The following is a 21,449-nucleotide window of genomic DNA, read 5'->3' on the forward strand; positions in this document are numbered from 1 at the left end:
TTAAATGAGTTTTTTAGAGGCATTTTAGATTCATAGTAAAATTGAGAGGAAGGTGGTGGCGGTAGTGCACACATTCTGTGATGATGCACGTCCACAGGCTATCTCACCATGCATATTATGTATTGGTTAGAGTTAAGGAGTCTACGTTGATATCCTTACCGCTGGAGTCTGTGTTTACATTAGGTACATTGTTGGTGCTGGTTCTTCTGTGGGTTTGAAGAAATGCATCTGAGCTTATGTCTTCTATTATGGTTTCATACTTTCTCTGTCCTAAAAGCTGTCTCATCCTACTCCACAGGTTCTCTGGCCATGGCACAAGTAGAGAAACGAGGTGGCTTGCTCCGGAAATCCTCAGCCTCAAAAAAACCACTAAAGGAAAAAGTGGTGCTGATGTATGATGAGATTTTTATGGTAAGGCCTGTTACCTTGCACAGCTAGATTGACTCAGTTTCTTCAGAAAAATTTCAAGTTGTGTTTATCAGTTTATTTCCCTGTGTATACACATGTATGCTTGAGCAAGACCACAAGAGAACACAAACCATGGTGCGCCTTCCCCATGTGGTTTCTGAGGATCGGGCAAAAGTGCTTTCAGTCACTGAGTCTTTTGGCTGTCGCTTTGTTTTAGACTGTGTCTTGCTGTGCAGTTCAGTCAGGGTTGGAAATGATGGTGTAGATCAAGTTGTCCTTAAACTTGCAGTGACTATCCTGCTACACCCTCTTGAGTGCTGCATTTATAGGCATGAGCTACCTTGATTCTTCAGTGTTTTTTTAGTCCAAATAATCTTTTTTAGAAAAAGATTTGTTTATGTATACAGTATATGCCTGCATGTATGCCTGCACTCCAGAAGAGGGCACCAGATCTCATTATAGATGGTTGTGAGCCACCCTGTGGTTGCTGGGAATTGAACTCAGGACCTCTGGAAAAGCAACCTATACTCTTAACTTCTAAGCCATGTCTCCAGCCCCCCAAATGATCTTAAAATATTTATTTATTTTATGTGCATTGGTGTTTTCCCTGCATGTGTGTCTGTGTGAGGGTATCAAATTTTGGAATTACAGACAGGTGTAAGCTGCCACGGGTGCTGGGAATTGAACCCAGGTCCTCTGGAAGAACAGTCAGTGCTCTTAAACCGTGGAGCCATCTTCCCAGTCCCAGTTCAAATAATATTAATCAGAAATAATCTTACTAGGGCTAGAGAGATGGCTCAGTGGATAAACTGCTTGCTGTGTACTCATGAAGACTGGATTTTGGATCTCCAGCATCCATTTAAAAATCTGGATGGGGGGTTGGAGAGATGGCTCAGCGGTTAAGAGCACTGACTGTTCTTTCAGAGGTCCTGAGTTCAATTCCCAGCAACCACATGGTGGCTCAAAACCACCTTGAATGAGATCAGGTGGCCTCTGCTGGCATGCAGGCAGAAGACTGTATACACAATAAATAAATAAAATATTTAAAAAAAATCTGGATGGGTACAGCAGCCTGTCTGTAATCCCAGTGCTCAGAGACAGAAATGGGATCTCCTGGACTAGCAAATTAGTGATCTCTGGGCTTAGCTGAAGACCCTGCCTCAGTAGGTGAATAGAAAGTGATAGAAGAAGACACATGGCATGTCCTTTGACTTCCATAGGCACAGTCACACATACACATCAGAATCCTGTATTCACCTGTGCATGTGGATATGCTTACACATATGCACACCATATGCATACAGTTGCTGTCCCCTCCAAAACAACCAATGAACAACGCCCCCAAACCTTTCTGTTTGCCACTTCTGCCAGGCATGTAAGTCCAGCCCTCAAGAGCATGAAGCAAGGCCTGGAGAGATGACCAGCCCAGTGGTTATGAACACTGGTTGTTCTTCTAGAGGACCCAGGTTTGATTCCCGAACCCATAATGTACCTCACGATCATCCGTAACTCTAGTCCCAGGCAATCTGACACTTTTTGACCTCCATGGGCATCAGATACACACCTATACATGCAAATAAAGCATTCATACATATAAAATAAATAAAATAAAAAAAAGGCTGAGGCAAGAGAATCATTACAAGTTTGACCCAACCTGAGTTAACAGCTCATTGTAGGATTCAGAGTAGGACCCTGCTCAAAAAATAAGCAGAAACAATAGAGATGGTCAAGTAAGGGCTGTCGATGTGTTCACTTGGATTTGTTACCTAGTACCATATACAAGGGATCATGGTAGTGCATTCCTGTAATTCCACTTGGGAGATGGAGGTAGAAGGATCAGACGTTAGCAGTATCCTTTGCCACATAGTGAATTCAAGTCCAAAGCTCAAGGACTATGAGTTCAAGTCCAAAACTCAAGGACTAATAGTGAGCTTTCATAGCAGAGACTTACGATCATATATTGATTATCATAGGTTATTATTATTATTATTTACAAGACAGTGTTTCTCTGTGTAGCCTGGCCTGTCTTGGAACTCACTCTGTAGATCAGGCTGACCTCAAATGCTTGAACTAAAGGTGTGTGCTACCACTGCCCAGCTTATTATTAATACTTTTTGAGATGACCTCATACAGCCCAGACGGACCTCAAACTTTTTATGTAGCTAAGGATGACTTTGAATTCCTGTTCCTTCTGCTTCTACCTTCCAGATGCTAAGAAAGTAGTGGTTGTTGCCAGGATCTAGGTAAAACAATTAAATGAGGAAGGAGGCTGCCTGTTTCTGTCTGTCTGATCTTATGCTTGTCCCACTAGCTCTTATAACTTAAATTACCTTGTTTCTCTTCATCTGCATTTTGCCGCAGGGCTTTTACCTTTTTTTAACTCTGTCTGTCCTACTTTCACTGCTTCCTCCACATCTGTCTGTTTGGCCCAGAATCTCCCTCTCTTCCTCTCTAATTCTCTTCTCTTTTCTTCTCTCTTCTTGAGCCTAGATTCCTTTTCCTACTTATACTTTCTGCCTGCCAGCTCTGCCTAGCCCTTCTCTGCCTATCTATTGGCCATTCAGCTTTTTATTAGACCAGTCAGGTGCCTTAGGTAGGCAGAGCAACACATCTTTACATAGTTAAACAAATGCAACTTAGATAAATGTAACATGCCAGGCAGTGGTGACGCAGGCCTTTAGTCCCATCTCTTGGAGGCAGAAGCAGGTAGATCTCTGTGAGTTTGAGGTCAGCCTGGTCTACAGAGAGAGTGCCAGGATAGGCTCCAAAGCTACACAGAGAAACCCTGTCTCAAAAAACCAAAACCAAAATCAAACCAAACCCCCCCCCAAAAAAAACAAATGTAACACATCTTTACTTAGTTAAAGTAATATTCCACTGCAATATATTTTACATTTTTAAAAATTTGTTTTGTGTATGAGAGTTTCGCCTACATGAATGTGTATACTCAACGTGTGTCCCTGGTGCTCTTGGAGTTCAGAAGAAGCATCAGATCCCTTGTAACTGGAGTTGTGGATGCTTGTGAGCTGTCATGTGGGGAACAATTGCTGGTAATCTCTGAGACTGCTTTCCAACCCTCACACATCTTTAAGGAAGATTCTATCTATCATCCATCTATCTATCTATCTATCTATCTATCTATCTATCTATCTATCTATCATCTATCTATTATCTATCTATCTATCTATCTATCTATCTATCTATCTATCTATCTATCTATCTATCTCTATTCTCCATGGAGTGTGAGTGGAGGTCAGAGGATGACTACAGAGTTTTGGCTCTGTCTTTTCACCTTTATGTGAGTCCCTGGGATAGAACACAGGTCATCAGGTTTTGGAGGTATTCACCTTTACTGGCTGAGCTATCTTACTGGCACAACTTTATTCTTTTCATAAAAAATTGTGTGTGAGCCGGGCATTGGTGGCACACGTCTTTAATCCCAGCACTTGGGAGGCAGAGTTGGGTGTGTGTGTGTGTGTGTGTGTGTGTGTGTGTGTGTGTGTGTTCAGAAGTCAGAAGAGGAAATCAGATACCTTGGAGCTGGAGTTAACATGTAGTTGTGAGTCATCTGATGTTGGTGCTTGGAATTAAATCTTGGTCCCCTGGAGGAAGAACAGCAAGTGGTTTTAATTGCTGAGCCATTTCTTCAGTCCCATGTTTGTTTTTGTTTTTGTTTTTTTCCAGACAGGGTTTCTCTGTGTAATGGCCCTGGCTATACTGGAAGACCAAGCTGACCTTGAACTCAAAGAAATCTGCCTGCTTCTGCCTCTTTTTTTTTTTTTTTTTTTTTTTTTTTTTGGTTTTTCGAGACAGGGTTTCTCTGTATTGTTTTTTGGAGCCTGTCCTGGAACTCACTCAGTAGACCAGGCTGGTCTCGAACTCACAGTGATCCACCTGTCTCTGCCTCCCGAGTGCTGGGATTAAAGGCGTGCGCCACCAACGCCCGGCTTGCTTCTGCCTCTTGAGTGCTAGTCATAACTCATTTTTTTATGATCTTACCTTCATTTATTTATTTTCTTACATAATGTAAACACTACTTTTTATGATGGATATCTTATGAATTTCTCTTTGTACCTTGAATTCTATAATTTCAATTTAGGGATTTTCAAAGATGCATTGGTACATTCTGTCTTAGGCTATGGTAGACAGGATAAGTAATTAGAGCACTTGTTCTCTCGTTCTCTGGGGTGAGGACAGGGTCATCTTGAGTTGGATTGGAGATTGATCTCAGCCTTCAAATGGAAGCTAGAATAGTGCTTATGAAGAACATGCACCTAGGTTCTGATGTATGCCTGCCACTTTCCCAGGTGTGTCACTCGGCACATTAGTTCTAGTCTTGAAAGTCATCTGTGTTGGTGCTGATAATATCCTCTCTGAAAGAAAGCTTTTAAGGCCAGGTGTGGTGGGGCACACCTTCAATTTCAGCACTTGGGAGCAAAGGCAGGCGGATTTCTGTTAGAGTTGGAGGTCAGCCGGGTATATGCATGTAGTGAGATCCTGTTTCAAAAAAAAAAAAAAACAAAAAAGAGAAAAAAGAAAGAGTAGGAAAGCAATTAAATTAAAAAAAGGAAAAGGAAGAAAAGAAAAATGAAAAAAACAACCCCCAAAAAGAGAAAAGAAGAAAAAAACCCCCAAAACTAAAAACCAAACCAAAAAGCTTTAGAGGTTTATTTATTTATTTACTTGCTTGTTTGTGTGGTTGGGTATGGCGGTATCAGAGGACAGCTGTTTTCTCCTGTGGTTCCTAGGGATCAAACACAGGTTGTCAGGCCTGGTGGCAGGGCCTTCACCTGCGGGCCATGTCGCTGGCCATTACACTGTCATCTCAGGGATGAAGTAACTCTTTCCACAGCAGAGAGGTGGAGCTCCAGCTTGACTTCTTCCTGACTCCAGAGGCTCGTTCTTTTTAGCTTTGCTACACTCAAATAGACAATGCACTCAGATAAAACAATTCCAATTATTGACAAGCCTTGGTCTTCTTTGTTTTTTGTTTTTTGAAGCAGGATCTTGTTATTCTGGTCTGGGACTTAATGGTATCCTGGGTGCCTGGGTTACAGGCATGTGCTGCCATCGCTGGTTTATTGAAAAATAATGCAGAATTGCCTGGTCAGTGTAAGTGCTATACAGAGAAAATAAAAGTTAAGGAGATAGTAGAATCCTATTAGGATTCTATTTCTTTCTTCTGTTTTTCTAGACAGGGTTTGTCTGGGTAGCTCTGCTGTCCTGGAGAACTCTCTCTGTAGATCAGGCTGGCCTTGAACTCACAGAGATCCACCTGCCTCTGCCTCCTCAGTGCTGGGATTAAAGGCCTGTGCCACCACTGCCCAGCCCTAGGACTATTTCTTATTTTGAGACAGTGTTTCATGTGTCCCAGGCTGGCCTTGTTACATAGCTGAGGGTAAGGGAGTGTGTGTGTGTGTGTGTGTGTGTGTGTGTGTGTGGTGTGTGTGTATGTATGTGTGTGTGTGTATTTTTATTTTAATGATTTTTTTGTTTTGTTTTGTTTTTCCAAGACAGAGTTTCTCTGTATTGCTTTGGAGCCTGTCCTGGAACTCACTCTGTAGACCAGGCTGTCCTCAAACTCACAGAGATCTGACTGCCTCTGCTTCTCGAGTGCTGGGATTAAAGGCCTGTGCCACCAACGCCCGGCTCTTGTTTTTGTTTTATGTGTGTGAATATTTTGTTCATGTGTGTTTCATGTCTGAGGAGGGCATTTGGATTTCTTGGAACTAGATTTACGGATTTTTATTAGATGCCATGTGGGTGCTGCGAATTGAACCCAGGTCCTCTGGAAGCATAGCCCGTATTCTTTTTTTTTTAAAGATTTTATTTATTTATTATGAATACAACATCCTGCCTCCATGTACGCCTGCAGCCCAGAAGAGGGCACCAGATCTCATTATGGATGGTTGTGAGCCACCATGTGGTTGCTGGGAATTGAACTCAGGACCTCTGGAAGAGCAGTCGGTGCTCTTAACTTCTGAGCCATCTCTCCAGCCCCCGTATAGCCCATATTCTTTCCAGCACCCATTTTTCTTTTTTGAGACAGAGCCTATGTATTCCTTGCTGTTCTGGAACTAGCTATGTAGACCAGGTTGGCCTTGACTAACAAGAGACACGCTTGCCTCTGCCTCCCAAGTGCTGACTTAAAGGCATGCACTACCATGTATGACTGGCCTAACCTTTGTGTCCCTCCCCCTCTTTTTTTTTTTTAAATGGACAGTCTTTAAAGGAAATTGTTTGAGCCATTGTTTTACTTTTGGTGTGGAGAATATATATCCATATACAATACCTATAAAAAACTTTGTTCTCTTTCCCTATTATGTAGTTTAAGATAAAATATTTTCAAAGTTAAATTTGACAGGTTTAAAGTTGACAATATTTTTGATGCTTTTTGAGTTGACAGTGAAGTTGAACATGCTTATTTTCTGGTTTCAGACGGAGGACCCCAGTAAGTGTAGTCCTCGGTTTTGGGAGGAGCTCTTCCTCATGAAGGTGAGACTGGGTGGCATGTTGGAGATCTTGGGTAAGTAACATTGTCTTCTATATGCTAGGTGCTGTGCTAAAAGTCTGCTCAGGCCCTTATTCTTTTGGCAGGTGAACTTAGAGTATCTGGAAGGCAAGCTGGAGTCTCTGGATGGTGAGGAGTTAATGAAGATCAAGGACAATGTTAACTGTTTATTTCAACACTGTATCCAGGCTCTAGGAGAGGAGCATCCCATCCGAGTTGTCAATGCTTTGCAGGTATAGGCTGGGAGACTGGGAAGTCTTGTTTAACAGGAAAATGGAATTGAAGCTCATGGCTTAGATGCTGAGGAACCTAGAATTGCCTTTAGCTGTCATGTTTGCTTTTCTTTCCTTTTGTTTTTAATTTTTTTAAATAAAACATCTGTGTTATTTAACTATCTTCCTGTTTTTATTTACTCATTTATTTATTTGTTTATATTGGGTTTTTGAGACTATTGTATTGTTTTGGAGGCTATCCTGGAAGTAGCTCTTGTAGACCAGGCTGGTCTCGAACTCACAGAGATCCTCCTGCCTCTGCCTCCTGACTCCTGGGATTAAAGGCATGCGTCCCCAATGCCCGGCTACTTATTTTTTTAAAATGTAACACGTTGCTGTAGGTTTTCTTGTCCCACCTGGTCCTGCCACCCTTGAGCCCCAAGTAAACACATGGGATGCTATGTTAATTATTAAAGTGTTGGCTGATGACTAGGGCTTCTTATTGACTATCTCTGTCTTAATTATTAACTCATTTCTATTAATCTGTATATTTCCATGTAGTCTTATCTTACCATAGAATGCCTGGTGTGTTTTTTCTTCCTGGTCCTTTCATGGTGACTGCTTTTGCAGTCTTCCTCTGCCTATCTTTCCCAGAATTCTCCTTGTTTCCTTATCTTGCCTCTCTTCCTATCTTATTGGCCAAACAGTGTTTTATTCATCAACCAATAAGAGAAACATGTATACAGGAGTGCCTCGACCTGCGGGACATTCAACGTGGGGGCTGGAGGGCACCTAAGGGAAAAATGGGCGCCAAGACAGGAGTCTGATCAAGGCGACAACTTTATTTCATCTCAAAGGGATTTATATAGGGGAAGGGAGGAGGGGAAGTGAGCCTGGTGGAGCAAAGGTCAGTGGGAGGAGTAACCTTCTGTGCTGCCTAGAAACCTAATTCCCAGGGCAAAAGGTCAGGGGGTAGAACCTCCTGTGTTGCTAGGTAACCTGACCATAGGTTCTTACTTTCTCTAGCTCAATCTTTCCTATCTCGCCTAACTCCTGGCGGAATTGGGGGCTTTCTGTTGAGCTTGTAACTGCTAATTAAGTTGCAGGCCTGTTTCTGGAATTTAGCAGAGGTAGCAGGGTGGTCCAGAGTCACATAATCTCTATGAGGGTTGAGTCACGTCTTTTCTTATGAGTACATGAGGCAGCCATATCTGGCTGATGACTGTAGGCCCCTGACACAGAAGGACATCCCCCTTAGTAACACATCTTTTTGAAAAAATTATTTATTATGTATAAGGTGTTCTGCCTGCACCAGGACACCAGGTCTCATTACAGATGGTTGTGAGCCACCATGTGGTTGCTGGGAATTGAACTCAGGACCTCTGGAAGAACAGCCAATGCTCTTAACCAGTGAGCCATCTCTCCAGCTCCCTGTTTTATTTATAATTTTTCATTTTTTAAAAAGATTTATTTATTTATTATGTGTACAGTGTTCTGCCTGCATGTATAACTGCAGGCCAGAAGAGGGCACCAGATCTCAATACAGATGGTTGTGAGCCACCATGTAGTTGCTGGGAATTGAACTCAGGAACTCTGGAAGAACAGGCAGTGCTCTTAACTGCTGAGCCGTCTCTCCAGCCCCTATTTATAATAAAAAAAAATTTATTATGGGATACAGAGATGGCTCAGCAGTTAAGAGCACTGGCTGCTATTTCAGAGGACCCAGGTTCAGTTCTCAGCACCCACATGGCAGCTCACCACTGTCTGTAACTCTAGTTCCAGGTGATCTGACACCCTCACATAGATATACACTCAAGCAAAACACCAATGCACATAAAGTAAAAATAAATAAGTTATATATATAATAAAAGAGCTCTGGCTGCCCTTCCAGAGGACCTAGGTTCCCAGCACTCACTCATATGGCAGTTCAGAACCATCTATAACTCCAATCTTGGGGGGATCCAATCAGTGCTCTCTCCTGCCCTCTGTGGATATGTGGCATGCATATGGTGTACAGACATACATGCAGGTAAAATACCTGTACACATAAAATGAATGAAAAATAAGTAAACATTTATTACTATTATTTTTAGTTATGTGTCTGTGTTGCATGAACACAGTTATCTGCTCCTGAAATTATCGTGATTGTGAGTCACCCAGCATGGGTGCCAGGAATCAAACCAGGGTGCTCTGGAACAGCAACAAGTATTCCTAACCACTAGGCTATCTCTGCAGTCTAATTTAAGTGCTTTTCTTATATTTTTGGTTGTGAGTCTAGCCTTTAACGGTTGAACAATCTCTCCAGGCCGTGCTTTTCTGTGATGGTGTACACCTTTAATCCTAGCACTCGGGAGGTAGAGGCAGGTGGATTTCTGTGAGTTTAAGGTAAGCCTGATTTATAGAGGAAGTTCTAGGCCAGTCAAGGCTTTGTGGTGAGATCCTGTCTCAAAACAAACAAAAGCAAAATAAAAATAAAAAAAAAGTATGTACTATGTATGATGTGGGGGGGAGTGCATATGCCACAGTGCTCCTAGAGATTAGAAGACAACCGTGTGGAGTTGCTTTTTTGCTCCCACCTCTGTGTGGTTCCAGGGGTCAAACTTGGGTCGCCATCTTGCAGGGCAAGCACTTGCCATCTGAGCTATCTCTCTAGCTCCTCACTGTTTTTTTTCTCTATAGGAGGAAGTGATATGTCTGTCTTTATTACTGTCTTCCTTACAGAGTTGCTGAACCTAGAGCTCACCATGTTTTAGCTAGGCTGGAGGCTGGCAGGGCGAGAGAGAGAGAGAGAGAGAGAGAGAGAGAGGGAGGGAGGGAGGGAGGGAGGGAGGGAGGGAGGGAGGGAGGGAGGGAGGGAGGGAGGGAGGGAGGGAGAGAGGGGAGAGAGAGCGCGCGCGCGCGTGTGTGTGTGTGTGTGTGTGTGTGTGTGTGCGTGCTCAAGTGCATACACGGGTGTGTGTGTGGGTTTGCTGGTGTGCAGGTGTTTATGCTCATGTCTCAGGCACCTGTGGAGTTAGAACACCTGGCAGAGTCAGTTCTTGTGTCAGGCACCTTCACCTGCTGAGCTAGCTCTCTGGCCCTGATCCTAAACTTATGATTCTTGTGCCTCCATCCCCCAGTGCTGGCATTGCAGGTGTGCGTCTGTTTCTTAATTTCTGGACTGTCCATGTTTACATTTAAGCTCTTTTCGAACTCAGAGTAACAAATTGAAGGTTAGCCTTGTCAAGACATAGTTCTGAAGTTAAAGGAGGAAGCTACAAATTTAGTGTATTCCTAGTTTCGAGACTTCCTCTCTAGAAAGAATTGTTTTTTCTCATCTTTGCAGACCTTGTGTGCACTAATTCGAGGAGTCCACCAGAAGAATAAATCTACATCTGGATTCGATATCATCAACATGCTAATGGGTTTTGACAAAGCGGAGCTATGCATGAAGGTGAGGCATGGGATGTGCGTGTGCTCTGAAGAGCTGTTCCTGACCGCTGCTTGTAATGCCGCTGCCCACGGGCATGCTAGAACATTTGGATTCACATTCTCTCTTGGGTTTTTGCTTTTTGTTTTTGTTTTTGTTTTTGATTTTGTTTTTGTTTTTCGAGACAGGAATTCTCTGTGCATCAGCCAACCCTGGCAGTCCTGGAACTTGCTCTATAGACCAGGCTGGCCTCCAACTCACAGAAATCCGCCTGCCTCTGCCTCCTGAGTGCTGAGTTGAAAGGTGTGCATTACTGCCACCCAGGTTTTTATGACATGTATGAACTTGGATAAGATATGAAAAGTTACAGGGTCAGTATTTTGTGGTGGTAGCAATGAAACCGCGCTGCTGTACAGGGAAGGCGAATGCTCTGCTACCAAGAACCCTTGCTTGCTTCCGCTTTGACACAGGGTCTTGCGTAGCTGAGGCTGGCTGCATACTTAATTACACAGCATAGGATTGTGTGTGTGTGTGTGTGTGTGTGTGTGTGTGTGTGTGTTTGAGACAGGGTTTCTCTGTGTTGTCCTGGTGGGTAGAACTTTTTAAAAAATTATTTATTTAAGACTTATTTTGTGTGCATTGGTGTCTCTCCTGCCTGTGTGTGAGAGGGATGTCCTGGAACTGGAGTCAAACAGTTGTGAGCTGCCATGTAGGTGCTGGGAATTGAACCTGCGTCCTCTGGAAGAGCAGCCAGTGCTTGTAGCCTCAGAGCCATCTCTCCAGCTCTTGCATAGACTTTTTAAAAAACTCTTTGTAATTTTTTGAGTAGGCTGGGGACTATTGGCACATACTACCATGCTTGGCTTGAATTAAATTTAAAAATTATGCTTCCATATTTACTGACACACTTGTATGTGTGGATTAGTGGGTGTGTGGAGGTCAGAGGACACTTTCAGGAGTTGATTCTCTTCTTCTGCCATGTGGGTCTTGGGGATTGAACTTGGGTTGTTAGACAAGTGCTTTTGTCCACTGCTGCCCTTTGAACTTTTTTTAAAACTTAGGTTTATTCATGTTATGTTATGTGTAAGTGTTTTACCTGCATGTGTGTATGCTTGATGGCCTTGGGAGTCAGAGGAGGGTGTCAGATTTCCTAGCTCTGGAGTTCTGGATGGCTGTGAACCATCATGTGAGTGCCTGGAAGCCAGCCTGGGCCCTGTGCAAGAGCAGCCAGTGCTGTTAGCTGCTGAGCCATCATCTCTCCAGCCCCAAGGCCTTCGGATTTTATATCCGGCATTTGAAACTAAGTTTTTCCTTCTGCTTCTCCTTTTCCTCTTGCTCCCCTCCCGCCTTGTGCAGATCAAACCTATGGTTTTGTGCATGGTTCATGATAGACAGGGCTTTAGCACTAAGACACTATCTTTTTATAATAACACTTTCATAATTCACATATTGTATAGTTGATCCTTAAATTTAACAAATATCATCACTTTTAGTTTAAAAACCAGTTTTAATTGTCTCCCAAAAGAAAAAATATGATGCTTCTGAGTGCTAGAATTATAGACATATGCCTGGTTTACATTTGGGATTGAACCCACAGCCTCATGAAAGCTAGGCAAGCACTCTGTCAGTGAGCTACACTCCCAGCCCTCCCCATGTAGCTTTGATTATTCTAAGGTCTAGCTGGTGTCCCTTTCCTCCTCAAAAAAAAAATGTGTGTGTGTGTGTGTGTGTGTGTCTGTGTGAGAGAGAGAGAGAGAGAGAGTACTGTGTATATGTTTGTATGAAGGTACATGAGGAGAGCAAAGGTCGACATTGAGTGTCTTCTATCGTGTTCCACCTTATTTTTTTGAGACAAGTTTTTTCACTGCATCTTGGAGCTCTAGACTAGCTGGTCCACAGGCCCCAAAATCTTCCTGTCTTTTCCTTCCTAGTGCTGGGATTACAGGCATGTAACACTGTGCTAAGCTCTTCTGTGTATGTGTGTATGTGTGTGTAGGTCAGGGGTTGATGTCAGGAGCTTTGTTATTAATATCAAAACAACTTTTAAAAAAAGATTTAAGTTATTTACACAGTGTTCTGTCTTCATGTGTCCCTCCAGACCAGAAGAGGGCACCAGATGGTTATGAGCCATCATGTGGTTGCTGGGAATTGAACTCAGGACCTCTGGAAGAGCAGCCAGTGCTCTTAATCTCTGAGCCATCTCTCCAGCCCCTTATCAAAAAAACTTTATAACATTTTATTTATGTGTGTGCGCACATGAGTACCATGGCATAGTATGGAGGTTAGAAGACTTGAAATTACTTTCTTTTGTCTTTCTCTTTAATCTAAAAACATGTGCAAGCTTCAAGGTCTTGCTTTGAAAGGGTAGATGATCACATTGCTTAATTTAACTGAAGCATATTGTTTTATTTTTGAGGCAGGGTCTTTCTGTTTTGTAGTCCTGGCTGTCATAGAAATCACTGACTCAATATGTGTGTTAGAGTGGCCTCAAACTCACAGAGATCTCTCTGCTTCTGCCTCCCGGTGCTGGAAGTAAAGCCATACCCGGCTGAAACATTTTATTTTGAATCTTCATTTTGAAAATCCAACATGCTGAATCCTTAATTCTACTCTTTTTTTTAGGGATTTATTTATTTGTTTTATGTGTGTGAGTTGTTTTGTTGTCTTTTGTCTTCATGCATGTGTACATCATGTACATACATAACCTGGTGCCCTCAGTGTCCAGAAGATCTCATTGCATCCCCTGGAACTGAGTTATAGCTGGCTTTGAACTACTGTGTGGTTTCTGGGAATCAAAAATCCAGATTTTTCTGTAAGAACAAGTGCTCTTAACTACTGAGCCATTTCTATAACCTTAAATTTTCCCCATTATTATTATTATTATTATTATTATTATTTGAGATAGGGTTTCTCTGTGGCTTTGGAGGCTGTCCTGGAACTAGCTCTTATAGACCAGGGTGGTCTTGAACTCACAGAGATCTGCCTGCCTCTGCCTCCCGAGAGCTGGGATTAAAGGTGTGTGCTACCACCACCCAACTTTTCCCCTTATTTAATGTAGAATATTTTTTCTTCTTCTCTCTATCATAGTATGAAGGTTTTACCTTTTATTAGTTTATGTCTAAAAGCTTTTTCTTTTCTTTTTTTAGTGCAAGCATCAAATTCCAATCGTACTGTCAATTGTAGATGAACCAAGCCAGTTTTGTTTGATTGCTTATATGGCTATTTATGCCCAGGAGTGAACTGATACTGTTTCTGTTACTGGTTTAGTGTGCCTGCATGATGCACTTTCTTTAACAAGTAATGAAATCATGTATAATTACTAAACCATTATGTTTCCCTTTCCTAAACTACTTCATTGTTCTAATCTCATGGTTACATATGTATAAAGCTTCAAACATTCATGTAGTACAGAAATGAATACCCTATTATTCTCTGCAGTTGTTTAAAACATTTTCCCCCAAGTAGCAGACTTTGAAGTCTTTTTCTTTGATCGTGGACTAGGGAAATGATACTGTTGATTGACAGTTATTCACTTTATTCCTGTGTATCATAACACAACACTGGGTAAAGATGGGGTGTAAATGTTGCTTGGTGTGCTTTAATGTTTATGGTTCTCTTTCCCAGAACTTGATGGAGAGTTTGGATTCATTACTGTGCGCAGAAGGTTCTGAAAGTCTGAAGAGTTTATGTCTGAAACTTCTTCTTTGCTTAGTGACTGTAAGTGACCACCTATGTGTTTGTTACGGGTATTCATTACATCAGAGTCACGGCTAGTGGAATACTTCCTCCCAAAGGTGAAAGAGCAATTCTTTACTGGGGTATTATATCATTCATTCCCTTTTGTCTTAATGTATAGGAGGAAGTTAGTTGTGTGGAGTTGTGCTTTTTGGAAATTAACCTCTGAGCAGCTGCTGGCATTTTTAGCCTACAGGCTATATGATATTTGCCACTTGATTTTTTTATTTTGCTTAAACATTTTAAAAAGTGTGTGTGTGTGTGTGTGTGTGCGCGCGCATGTGTGGGTGTGTCCCCTTCCCCATACATAAAGTCATATTGGTCAAAAGACAACTTTCAGGAGTTCTCTCCTTCCACCATGTGGGCCCCAGGATGGAACTCAGATCATTAGGCTTAGTGGCAAGGGCCCTAACCTGCTGAGTCATCTTCCCAGTTGATGTATACCATGTTAGAAGGACTATTCTAGGAGAACTCTTGGATTGTCTGATTTTTCCTTTTCATTGGGTCTCACCTGAAAATGGTTCTTGGGATTCACATTCTTGGGATAGTTTTTGTTTGCTCGTTGCTTTAACTTTTTTTCCACGTAGATGCTAGGGTAAGAGATACACATGGAAAAAAAGAAGAGATACACACATGAGATGTCAGGTGCATTGGCTCAGACTTTTAAAAGCTTTTCATTGCATTTAGGTTACAGACAACATCAGTCAGAACACTATCCTGGAATATGTAATGATCAACAGTATATTTGAAGCAATTTTACAGGTAGGTCAACTTCCTGATGACCTTTCTCTTGTAGATAGACAAGCTCTTCAGATTTTAGTCGTCCCTGGGATCAGGGCTTAGCCTTAGTTATTATTATACACTCTGTATCTTGTTACAGATACTGTCCCATCCTCCAAGTCGTAGAGAGCATGGCTATGATGCTGTTGTCCTCTTGGCTTTGCTGGTGAACTACAGAAAATATGAGGTAGGCGGCTCCTAGTGTACAGTTGTTTTTACATCATCATCTTGCTGGGCACAGCAGCCATCTTAAACTGTTGAATATATAGAAGACACACTCTTGGTAAGCTGTATTCTTTCTTTTTCTTCCCTTAAAAGAAGTTTTATTTTATGAGTATGGCTATTTTGCCTGCATGTATGTCTGTGCACCATGCATGTTCCTGGTATCCATGGAGGTCAGAAGAGGACATCAGAGCCCCTTGAACTGGAGTTACAGATGATTGTGAGCCACCATGGTGGTGCTGGAATCGAACCCACACCATCTGGAAGAGCAACCAGTGTTCTTAACCACTGAGCCATTTCCTTCCCCCCACCTATTTTTTCCCCAGATGGGTCTCTAGTAGCTTAGGCTGGCCTCATTCACTTTGTAGCTAAGGACAACCTTGACTACTCATCCATTCTTTGACCTCCTGAGTGTTGGCATTATAGGCATTTACTACCTTGTCTGGTTTTTACCGAGGAAGTTTTGTTGTGTTCACTTTTTTTTTGAGACAGTTTTACCACATATCCTTGGCCAGCCTGTAACTCACAAAGACCTGCTTGTCTCTCCTGAGTGCTAGAATTAAAGTATTGGCCACTGTGCTCAACCCTCTAGGAACTTGTTTTTTCCCCAGAAAAGTTCTTTTCAGTTAGCCCTGATTGCTCTGTAGTCCAGGCTGGCCTTGAATTCACAGAGATCTGCCTGCCTCTGCCTCCCTAGTACTGGGATTAGAGGTGTGCACCATCAAAACCTGGCAGGAACTTTTAAAAAATAATAATAAAACAAGGGTTTGTATTAACTCTGGTTGTATCGCACTGAATCAGAATTTGTGGGAGAGGGACTGTTTGTTTTTTTAAAAGGTCCTCAACGGAAGCTGGGTAAGGCTGTAATCTCAGCACCTTGCATACTGAGACAGGAGTCCTGCCACAAATTCAAGGACAGCTTGTGCTACATGGTGAATTCTGGGCTAGTTTGGGGTACAAAGTCTCAAAACAAACAAACCAACCAACCAACCAACCAACCAACCAACCCCCAGCAAAACAAAATGAATTTCCATGTAGGAAATAAACCAGCGTTAGTAATCACAGACCTGGGGCTGGAGAGATGGCTCAGAGGTTAAAAGCACAGGTTGTTCTTCCAGAGGTCCTGAGTTCAATTCCTAGCACCCACATGGTGGCTTACAGCCATCTATAATGAGATCTGGTGCCCTCTTCTATCGTGCAGGCATGCATGCAGGCAGAAACTTGTATACATAATAAACAAATAAATCTTAAAAAAAGGAAAAAAAGAACTTTAATAAAAAATAAAAGAAAAAGAAATCACAGGCCTACTGCATCTGCTTTGGAAGATTATTTTACTTGTATGTGTGTGTGACTGAGTGCATGTATGTGTACTACATGCATGCAGTTATGCTTAGAGGCCAGAGGAGGGCATTGGGTTCCCCTGGAACTGGGGTTACCTGTAGTTGTAGTTGTGTTATCTGGTATGACATGGATGCTGAGAGCTTAACCAGGGTCTTCTGCAAGAACAGCAAGTGCTTTTCATCACTAAGCCATTTCTCTAATTCCAACATATATATTTTTTTTAATAGGCTGCTATGTAGCCCTGACTAGCCTAGAATTCAGTATGTATAGCAGGCTGGTCTGGGAGTCATGAGTGATCCTCGTGCCTCTGTAAATCTTCCCTCCACATCCCTGACTCAGTTCTATGATGTGCAGGCCTCTGACTATTTCTGACAAGACTTGTTTTATATGTCTTATTCATTAAGCGGTCTATGTGTAAGTATCTCTGCTGGTCTAAGAGCTCTCTGACTTTTTTTTTCCTCGAGACAGGGTTTCCTCTATGTAGCTCTGGCTGTCCTGGAACTTGTTTTGTAGATCAGGCTAGCCTCACACTCACAGAGATCCCCCTGCTTCTGCCTCCTGAATGCTGTAATTAAAGGTGCGGGCCACCACTACTGGACTGAACTCTGATTTTAATTTTTTTTCTTTTTTGGTTTTTCAAGATAGGGTCTCTCTGTAGCTTTGGAACCTGTCCTGGAACTCACTCTGTAGACCAGGCTGGCCTTGAACTCACAGATATCCGCTTGCCTCTGCCTCTAAAGGCTTGTACCATCACTGCCACTGTCGCCGGGCTTTAATGAAGATTTTAGTTGAAGATATTGCTTTATCTTTAACAATACTGTAGGCTACCCTCCCACACCCTTTGTGCTGACCTCAGAGTTTTGGCAATCCTACTTCAAGGTCTACTCACTGCTTGAACTACAGTGCACACTATCTCACCTGGCTGTAATGTTAGTTTGAAGACAGGATCTCATACAGTCCAAGCTGGGTTTGAACTACCCTTCCTACTTTCACCTTCCTAGTGAGTCACTGTGGTCCCCCACCACCAGCACACCTCTCCCTCCCTCCTTTCCTCCCTCCTTTCAATACAGAGTTTCATGCTATAGCTCAGGCTGGCCCCAAATTGGTGGTGAGCCATGCCTCAGTCTCCCACCATATCCAGTGTGGCACCATACCCAGTGAGGCTCTTGGTTTCCGTTTTTGAAATGAAAACCAGAACTCAGAGATTGGTGTATTTGCCTTATTCCTCTCAAGGCAGACTGCATGGAGATGGAGGGAGGTTGCTGAGGGAGGCCAGGATCCTTCTGAGGGATCGCCCTGAGGAGTAGGAGGCAGCTGGAAAGGGGTCCTTGACACTAACCAGCTCTCTGAAGTCGGGTGCTTCCTCACTAATAAGTGGGGGCTCTGAGAAATATGGTCTCTTCTTAGCCGGTCAGCTGAAAAGTGTGCTGGCTGATGACAGGACTTTTTTTTTTTTACGTTTAAACATTTCTTTTTTTAATTAATTTTTATTTTATGTGCATCGGTGTTTTGCCATGGGATGTGAGCTGTGATGACAGGACTTTTAAAAGTAGTTTTCTGAGATTTTGACTCTGAGGGTTCTTCCCTCCCTCCCTGCCTCCCTCCCACGGGCCTAGCTGGTTGTCCTTGTACTTGCTGTGTGGTCTAAGCTGGTGTCTAGCTTTCAGGGATCTCCTGCCCAAGCCTCCCAGGTCCTGTGACTGCAGACATGTGCCATCATGCCTGCACCACTGAGTGAATTCATTCAGAAACACTGAAGGGATGGGTAGCTTATTGTCATGAGGAGAGGCCGTTAGAAGGGACACTTAGGAGAGACTGGAGCGTGTGGAATAATGTTGATGTGCTAGAAATCCCAAGAGCTGGTCACTTTTATTGTCTTGGAATGTAGATAAACATGTAATTTGTCATCAATACCTGTTTCTACTGGCAATCTGGAGGTTCTGCTGTGGGAGACATCGTGATCTCTGTCATGTGTAAAAGCCTATGGGGCCTTATTACACCAGCAAGAAAAATAGCCGAGGAAAAATGCAGAGGAAAGCAGAAGAAGTTGAGTTCTGTGTGACAGGAGTGTGCTATCGTCACTAATGAGTATTTCACAGCCTTCTGGTGGATATAGCTGTTTTGAGGCAGTGGCTTGGCTTCTCTAAGTGCAAAGTGAACCGTGGATCAGCCCAGTAGGGCTCTGAAGTGTCAGCCTGAAAAATGGGACACAGCCAGTAGCTGGAGAAAATTGTATTTCTAGAGTGAGGTACGCATCTTTGTTGTGTCAGAAACCCCAGAAGAATGAATACACCCAGCGAGGGCAAGCTGGTGGGCATGCTTTCTCTGAATTTTACAGCCCTGGATATAAGTCACTCACTAGATGCCATTAAAGAAGCCCAATTAGAGTGGAACAGGAAGGCTTTTGACAAGGGTATGAGGAATTCCAAATGAACATAGCTAAATTAAAAGCCAGTGAAATTTTATGCAAACCAGTAGGAGAAGGTATGCTGGGGGGAATATTTTAGCTACTACAGGAGTTAATCCCATGACCAGTAAGACAAGTTGTAAATCTTTCTAGAAAGGGTTAAAGATATCAGAGACTAGTCAGATATAAGAAATAAGTAAAGATCCGGGCAGTGGTAGTGCATCCTTTTAATCCTAGTACTCGGGAGGCAGAGGCAGGCGGATTTAAGTTCTAACTTGGTTTACAGGGCAAATTCTAGGATGACAGCCAGGGCTACATAGTGAGGCCCTGTTTCAAAAAAAAAAAGTGCTTTGCTTTTTCTAAAGTTGCTGTCAACATGGTAACATCTCTAGGTCGGCCAGCTGCTGATTTTCCTTTCCAAGAATCTCCTTGCATCGGATCTTGACAGTTTGTATTGTAAAAATGTAAAACATAATAAAACTTTGTTTTTCTGTCCCCAGTTGATGTGAAAGATGTGCTTTGAAACTTGATTAAATGAGGTCTGTGTGGGGATTAGCTTTTCAGTTTTGGTTTCAGGTTTCTTAGTAATGAGTTTTCTTGGTAGCTGTAAAAATTGCCAGCCTGAGCACTTTTGTTACTGTCTCTCCTTGGGTTGGAATTGGTGCTTGGTCCTCAGGAGAACTTTCCTCACAGCCTGTGGGTGGGATGTTTTTAAGGTGAGCAGGTCATTGGCTCTCATCCCACTTTTAAGAAGTAGTCATATCTTTAATGAGTTTAAATATGTGCCCAGCTGAGACTAGGTCTGGAAAAACTCAAGTAATCTTCCTGTGTTGTAAGCGATGGGACAATCATTAAATCCCAGTGTCCTGACCAGATTGTTGCTTGGGTAATAACATCCTTTTCTGCAGTACCCCCTGCAGTGTTATTTGGTTATCAGATCTCCATAAATGGCCTCTCTGGCTGTTAAGCAGCTGCCACCTCCCACCCCTGAGGTGGCTTTGTTTTACGGGTGGGCGAATCAGTCCTTGCATGTAGTTTTGAAATGGTTACGGAGCCTTTGGGATGAGAGTGTAAGTTAGCAATGAACAAATATATGTCTTAAGGGAGCGAAGGTTTTATTTCTCCCAAAAGACAGCTATCCCTATGGACTCATAGGACAGAACAAATGAGTTTTTCAGAGTGTTCACTTTTTAGAAAAAGGAAAAATAGGAGAGGCAGATGAACATAGATATGAGCTAATTCAACCCAGAGGAAAATGTAGGTAGAACAGAACTGACATTTGTGTGTATGTGCACACAGATACATGTGCACTTGACAGATGCCCCCTGAGGTGAGAGATTCCCTGAAATGGGAACTGTTAGCAGGCAAGATGCTTTGGGTTTGGGTATCGGGAGCATGATGGTGGAAAGAGGGCTTGCAGATGCACTTTTGTTACTACTTTAATTAGCTACCAGGCTTTCTTAACTTGGTCATACTTACCTTCATTCTTCTCTTGTTTAATAGTCTGTGAATCCTTATATTGTGAAGCTGTCTATTGTGGATGACGAGGCTACACTGAATGTGAGTATCTGAGTTCTGGACTTTTTGATATTGTCTTACTTGCTTGCAGTGGCCTTATTTTCTTTTTCTTTCTTTTTTTCTTTTTTTTTTTTTTTTGGTTTTATGAGACAGGGTTACTCTGTATTGTTTTGGAGGCTGTCGGTCCAGCCCTGCCTCGAACTCACAGAGATCCGCCTGCCTCTGCCTCCCGAGTGCTGGGATTAAAGGCGTGCGCCACCACCGCCTGGCTGCAGTGGCCTTATTTTCAGTGGACATTAAAAAGATAGAAACTGCTGAACAGTGGTCACACTGAGTGAAACTTGAGCAAGGGAGACCTCAGAGCCCACAGTGACACACTTCCTCCAAAAAGGTCACGCCTACTCCAAAGGCACACCTCCTAATAGTACCACTCCCTATAGGCTTATGGAGGCCAATTACATTCAAACTCTACCTAAGTTATTTTAATATTTATTCTATGCTTTTTTCCTTTCCCTTCCTGTTTTCTTTAATTTTTAATAAAATTATGCTGGCCACATGACTTTAATACCAGCACTTGGTAGGCAAAGGCAGGTGAATCTCTGTGAGTTCAAAGCCAGCCTGGTCTACATAATGAGTTCCAGGACATCCAAGGCTAGTTTTGTGGTGAGGCCCTGTCTCCAAAAAACAAACAAACAAAACCCAAAACAACAACAACAAAAAAAAACCCACCACCAAAATTTTATTACTTTTTTTTTGTTTTGTTTTGTTTTGTTTTGTTTTACGAGACAGGGTTTCTCTGTATTGTTTTGGAGGCTGTCGGTCCAGCCTGGCCTCGAACTCACAGAGATCCGCCTGCCTCTGCCTCCCGAGTGCTGGGATTAAAGGTGTGCGCCACCACCGCCCGGC

General features: G+C 42.7%; 1 protein-coding gene across 2 annotated transcripts in view; it reads left to right on the top strand.

Annotated features, from left to right (window-relative positions):
* Armh3 (armadillo like helical domain containing 3) overlaps positions 1 to 21,449 on the top strand; it is a 169,785-nt gene that overhangs the window by 17,051 nt on the left and 131,285 nt on the right. Inside the window, exons 2-9 of one of the 2 annotated variants that reach the window (XM_005063514.4) lie at positions 299 to 411; positions 6,847 to 6,903; positions 7,006 to 7,152; positions 10,457 to 10,564; positions 14,165 to 14,257; positions 14,963 to 15,037; positions 15,156 to 15,242; positions 20,529 to 20,585. In XM_005063514.4, coding sequence (XP_005063571.1) covers positions 310 to 411; positions 6,847 to 6,903; positions 7,006 to 7,152; positions 10,457 to 10,564; positions 14,165 to 14,257; positions 14,963 to 15,037; positions 15,156 to 15,242; positions 20,529 to 20,585 — 726 coding nt within the window. In that variant the 5' untranslated portion in view covers positions 299 to 309. Of the gene's footprint in view, positions 1 to 298; positions 412 to 6,846; positions 6,904 to 6,986; positions 7,153 to 10,456; positions 10,565 to 14,164; positions 14,258 to 14,962; positions 15,038 to 15,155; positions 15,243 to 20,528; positions 20,586 to 21,449 lie in introns of those variants that run through there. The other variant, XM_040743729.1, reaches the window with a different exon arrangement.

The sequence above is a fragment of the Mesocricetus auratus genome, unplaced genomic scaffold (genome assembly GCF_017639785.1).
Source record: "Mesocricetus auratus isolate SY011 unplaced genomic scaffold, BCM_Maur_2.0 Super-Scaffold_4256, whole genome shotgun sequence".
Classification (NCBI taxonomy): domain Eukaryota; kingdom Metazoa; phylum Chordata; class Mammalia; order Rodentia; family Cricetidae; genus Mesocricetus; species Mesocricetus auratus.